The sequence below is a fragment of the Vidua macroura genome, chromosome 1 (assembly GCF_024509145.1).
Source record: "Vidua macroura isolate BioBank_ID:100142 chromosome 1, ASM2450914v1, whole genome shotgun sequence".
Lineage (NCBI taxonomy): Eukaryota > Metazoa > Chordata > Aves > Passeriformes > Viduidae > Vidua > Vidua macroura.
The window spans coordinates 132,207,565-132,213,564 of NC_071571.1; the positions used below are offsets into that span (position 1 = coordinate 132,207,565).

The 6,000-nt window shown below is 45.2% G+C and overlaps 1 protein-coding gene across 1 annotated transcript in view; it reads right to left on the reverse strand.

Annotated features, from left to right (window-relative positions):
- The window catches only part of NIPAL2 (NIPA like domain containing 2), a 51,857-nt gene extending 46,395 nt beyond the window's left edge, over positions 1-5,462 (reverse strand). Inside the window, 2 exon segments of the mRNA XM_053991538.1 lie at positions 5,369-5,443; positions 5,445-5,462. Coding sequence (XP_053847513.1) covers positions 5,369-5,443; positions 5,445-5,462 — 93 coding nt within the window.
- Positions 5,463-6,000: the final 538 nt, after the last annotated feature.

The window sequence follows — 6,000 nt, forward strand, 5'->3', positions numbered from 1 at the left end:
GAAATTCTGCTCTGGGACCCTGAGAAGTGCCTGGTGGAAACCAGATGAGCAGGTCTCTCCTCAAGCAAGCTTATAAAACTGCATACTGCCTCCAGTCTTTGGGCTACTCTCCCATTGTTCCAAACCTGCTGCCCCATGTCCAGCCTCCTCTATATTCATAGGTATAAACAGCTTCATGGTTTGCTCGCACTCTGCTTGCAGTGGTTGATGGAAAAAAACCCTATATTTCTGTGGATATTTTCAGCTCAGTCAGAGAGAAAGAGAAAGGTTTTCTAACCAGGCGAGAGCCTGGGAAGCAGTTGGGAAAGAATGTAAATAATTCTCTAATCTATCTTGTTGTTCACATTGTTTATAGATATGTTCTGCCACCGTGCGTCATTCACTGCACACCAATGGTATGAGATGTTTTTACTCTAAGACCAATGAAATTAGTCCACAAGATGTTCTCTATATATAGAGCGGTACATTTGAAATAAATTAGTTCATTCTCTTTGCCTTCTAATCTAGAGTTCTCTGTTCCTGTCCTACTCAACAGCATCATATTTCCCTAAGGAATTTGAGAGCCGGGATGATACAGACATGCTTATAGTATTGTGCAAAAGGACAGGCAAGGGGTAATGCTTTCCTATACTTATTTCCTTTACCTTTGAGTCATGAGTAAGTTCCCAAGCAGCAGCTGATCTCTCTTAAGCAGCTGATCTCTCTTTAAGATGGAGGCTGCAGTCTATAAGCTGTGTGCTCATTTCACATCAGAGATGTGATCTTTACATCTGCAGGGACAGTTGATGTTCAGGACAGCAGAATGGATGTATGAGGTTAAAAAATGATATGGGCAATATTTTCTAACCAGTGTTCAATTTTGCCTTCTCGTGTCAGCTTCTTGGTGACACTAAAGCTAATCAGAACACAACCCTCAGCAGATCAGACCTACAGCTCTGGCAGAGCCTGAGAGCTTGTGTGCAAGTGAGCCCAGTTGTGAGTCCTGCATTTATGAGCCAAAGCCACAAATTGTTTTCTAGCAGAAACTAGTTAAATGGGCACTAAACCATGGAAAGTTGCTGGATTCTTGACAGCAGAACAACACTGGAAAATCATGCAATGCTTCTTGCTTCTAGCTGCAGTGGGCAGAAACTGAAATATAGGAGATTCCATTGGAACATAGGAATAACTTTTTTACTGTGATGCTCACAGAGCACTGAAACAGGCTGCCCAGAGAGGTTGTAGAGACTCCTTCTCTGGAATGATTCAAAAACCTTTTGGACACAATTCTGAGTAATGTGCTCTAGGGGGGCCTGCTTGAGCAGGGAGGTTGAACCAGATGATCTCCAACCTTACCCATTCTGTGATCATGTGCTTCATTATAACATTTAACTTTTTAATTCCCCTATAAGAGATTCCAAAAGGTTGTATTTGAAAGGCTGAACAAAGCCCTCTTCCTAAGTTTTGATTTATTAGGACTGAAAATAAGATATATTTCTCTAATACCTAAGAAATGGGATGCATTTTCTCCCAAACACATTTCCCAATAAGATAAAGGAAACTGAAACTGCATGAACTCTGAAATCTGATAGGTAAAGGACAACAGGATGAAATAGAGTCAGTGTTTTGATACCCTTGTTTGCTTTCAGTGAAGAGTTTTAGAATAAAGAGCTGAAGGGATGGTGTTGAACAGGAAAAACTTCACTGCAGTCTTCACAGATGAGTACACCAGCAGAAAGCTGGGTGAGGACATTTGTCTCTACTTTACCCATGCTCAGGGACTAGTTTACTGATTAACCTGAAAAAGCTAATATCTGCAGTGCATCCAGGAGTGCATTTCCAGACTGGAAATGGAGGTATCCTACGGAGACTGAGAAAATACCATTAAAAACCCCAGTAGGGTTTGCCTTCAATTTCAACAGCCTTTCTCTTTCTTCCTGCAGAGGAAAGATGTCCTGACTGAAATCCACCTGTGCTGTGGCCATGCTGCCCTCTGACTCCCACCCACATTTCCTAGGGACACCTTGACTTGCTCTAGAGCTTTTCCTAATTGAAAGCCATGGTTGGAAATGCCATTGCTTAAGTGTTTAAAATGTCCTGGTGAATGTTTGTAGGGATGTAACATGACAAAATTTTTCTCTGGTGATGGTGCCAGCTGAAGAGACCCCCGCTGTTTCTGGGGTGCTTCCTCAGCCAAGGCAAATGGAGCGAAAATCTTTCCATGGAGACAGCAGCTCCCTGCCTTCCTGCCTGGGGTCCCTCACAGCACAGATGAAGCAGCCCTCATGGCATCAGAAGTACCAGCAGGCACTGGAAAAAATGGCACCAAACAAGGCTCACACCTTGCTGAGGCTAAGTGGAACTAGACATCCACCCCGAGTAAAGAGAGGAGTTGAAGCACTGGAGATGTTCCTCTTGAACAGAATGAGCTAAAAACCTCAATTGTGGCATTCCACACAAAATCTAGATTTCATCTTTATGATAGAAGGCAGAGTAGAAAAACCTCAACAAGAATCTGCTTAATCTGTGGGATTTCTCATCACACCTGATAGCAGCCACCACCGCTCACTGATGAGACCACGCCAGGCATCAGGCACATACTCACCACCTGACAGGCTCTGATAGGCTGCAAGGGGACAAGAGGCCACAGATCCATCTGAAGGAGCCGTCAGCATTGTCAACCCCTAAATACAGAGCAGAAATTATTTATTCCTACAACCCACAAAATAAGAGAATCTTTTGAGGTGTCTGTCTGGGCAGCCAGTAATAACTCAGAGTCTGTGAAGTGACAGGCATAGAGGGAAAAAGAAGCAGAAGTGAAATAAATTTCTATCTCTGGCTCAGCTTCTGCACTTGAATAACTACACACAGTGTCTACACACAAACAGACATGTGAAATGCTGAGTTACAGAAGAGTTGTTATGGGGCTCTGAGATAACATGGTCTATTGAAAGCTGTTCCTGCCAATGGCAGGGGGGTTGGAACTAGCTGGCCTGCAAGGTCCCTTCCAACCCAAATTATTCTATGGTTCTATTTCATCTGAGCTCTCAGTGACTGTTCTCACACAGATGTTTTCTCCTACTCTGATAATACAAAGTCAAACCAAGATCAGTACTGTAGATAATAATCTCAACTAATCCTGCAAATTGCTTTTGTCCATAAACAACAATATTGAAAATAAGTAAAAACCTATGAGAAGTCCTGAGGGAAATAAAAATGTAATACACTGAGGCAATTACATACACTTTCTATTAAGCAGACAAAGCCCACATGTTGTGGCTTCCTACACTCATTACTCCAGCAGACACAAAAATATTACAATATTAGTTTGCAGGAAATACTTCAGGTAACTAAGTACATATCTCATCAGATTTTACTGCACCATTAAACACACCCATGTCCCGTAACACACCTTGCCTAGACAGGGAGGGCTGTGGGAGCATGGCCTGGGTATTGCTGATTTCAGAGATGCAGCTCCTCAAGCAGCATCAACCAAGCTATATCCATGCTGATGTCAAGGAGAAATCCCACCTCCACTATTTTTCCCCATGGCCATGTGTGCCCCATTCCACCCTTATGCCAACAGCTAGCATACAATCAGCCTAATTAAATGGAGGGACCTCTCAGGAGAATAATTCCAATTAAATCAAAAGAGAAATGTAATTCCAACACAAAGAGGCATTATACTACACAGCCACATGAACACAGCCACTTTAAGTTTTACCAGGAGCTGAGTGTTTACAGACATCACTGAAAGCCTACTCTAGTGCCAAGGATTTCCCTAAAGAATGTATCAGATCTGCTGCTCCTGTGTGGATGTGTCCGATGCCCATGTGGCACTAGGCAACTGCAACTGGCAGCTGTGCCAAGCCCCTCATGTCTAGGAGCTCTTGAAAAGGGGATCTCTCTCTTTCACCTCTTGATGGGGTTGAAGGGGCTGAAAAATACTCCCCCAAAAGTAATTCACCTCAGCTGTCTTGGGTTGCTCCCAGTCAGACCAGAGCCAGTGCAGTTATGGTCTCTTGTAGAGGGAGAAAACAAAGAGCTCCTTTTCAAACCAAGAGGATGAAATGAGAAAAGGGGAAGGGAGAAGAGCCCTTGTGTGAAGACCTGAAAATGGGATGATCCACTGAATCACAGCCAGGATAGCCATGAATGGGAGGAGGGAATTGTTTCTGAGGCATCCAAAAATGTAAAATGTGAAAATGGAGGTGGATCGAAGAATTTAACTGTTGGAAAAATTAAGGTGGGTGTCAACACATGACCCATAGTTACCCATTACTGCTCCAAAGCTACAACTAAAGTACATAAAAGAACAGCATATCAGTCTCACCCACAGACACCCAAGCTGCTCTAAAATATTATTAAGGTCTACTCAGAAAGCTATCACATTTAAAAAACAGCAATACTCATGCAACAACCCCAAGGAGTACAGGAGCAGGACTGGGAGGTTTTCCAAGGAAACAAACCCCCCCCCACTTTGACATGCAGGTGGGTATCCCCATGCCATGGGAATTCCCTATTGCTGCCATCTTCTTGACAGCTGGGCAAGCTCACAGCCTTGGGACCCCAATGCACAAACCTACAGTAGAACCACTGGCTCCACATTCTTATCTCCCAGTAAGTGACCCCAGCTCTGGTTCTGGGAAGCACTGCCACCAGCCATCAGCCAGGAGTCCTGCTGCTCCAGGGAGCTGTGCACAGGAATTCTCCGTTTTCCTTTGCTCTGAGAACATGGGGCTGAAAAATGCACTCTGCCAAATGGATATCCACCCAGTAGCAAATGCAGAATCCAGAGCGGAAAGTTTTTGGGACCTTCTTCAGGCTATCACCTTCTTCTGGGCTGCTCCTAGAAAAAGGAGAGCAGCTAGTTGCAAGACATTTTATGCATAATTTGTACCAATACTTTACATCATGACAAAGTGGTTTGCCTCTTATACGGAGAAAATCAAGAATGTTGGGTATCCTTCCATGCCTTCTAGTTTGTGAAACAAAAAGCAGAGAAAAGGTAAAGGGTTTAATCAACCTCCAATTCATTTTTATTGTTAGCAGATGCTTCAAATTGCTAGCTCTTAGGGGCCATTTCAGTCTCTCTTTTGCAGTTGCCTAAATCCATTGTCAGCACTGACAGCGACAGAAACACAGATGACAAAAACCAGTGCTGCTCAAGCACAGAACAGAACAGCTCTGCCCAGTTCCTGCTCAGAAAGGACTGCTCAGAGAGGGAGCCAGGGTGGTGCAGGCTGAACAATGGGGTGAAGAGGGAGCAGAGCCAGCAGCAAACAGGTGCTGGAATGGGGCTCTTCAGAGGACACAGGAGAGAGGCTGAAGTTCGTGCCCCCCTCTCCCCAAGCCCTCTTGTTGCTGGTGCTGCACGCTGGGCGCTTACCTTGTGTGTGCTGTACCAGGGGCCAGACAGGGGCCCGCTCCCGGCTCCCGGTCCCCCAAAGGACGCATTCCAAGATGCCTGGGATGATGTCCATGTCCCTGCCCTCAGGCCCCAGCCACTGGCCATGCCATGCAATGTCACACCAGTAGGGAGGGGTGGCTGCAAAGAGAGGTGAACAGGACGCGGACGTGGCACTCTCTTCTGGTGTGAGGAAGGCTCCTCTCATGGATCACTCTGCACGCAGGTGTGTGCAGCCAGGAGCTGCAATTGCTGGTGTGCACCAGGACACCCTTAGCTGGAGAGTAGAGGGAGCATAGGAGAGGAAGAGGAGCTTGACAGAAGGTTTTGCTGCTCCTTCCCAGGGCATTCAGGTGCCTTTTTTTCTGTCTCCGACTTCCCCAATGCCCCACCCTGCTCTGAAGAGGCAGCCTGGGAATTTAACTCCTTCAAATCAGTGCCTAAACCTAATGGTTAAGTATTAATTCCTCACTGCTAGATTGCAAAACTTAGAAGTTGTTGTTCCCAGAGGCAGATAGTCCCTTACATAAATTCTTACTTATGTCCTGTATTTTTCTCTTCTAACTAATTCCTGAATAGTTTCTTTGCAGAGACTTCAGGCAGTGTTTGTTCCC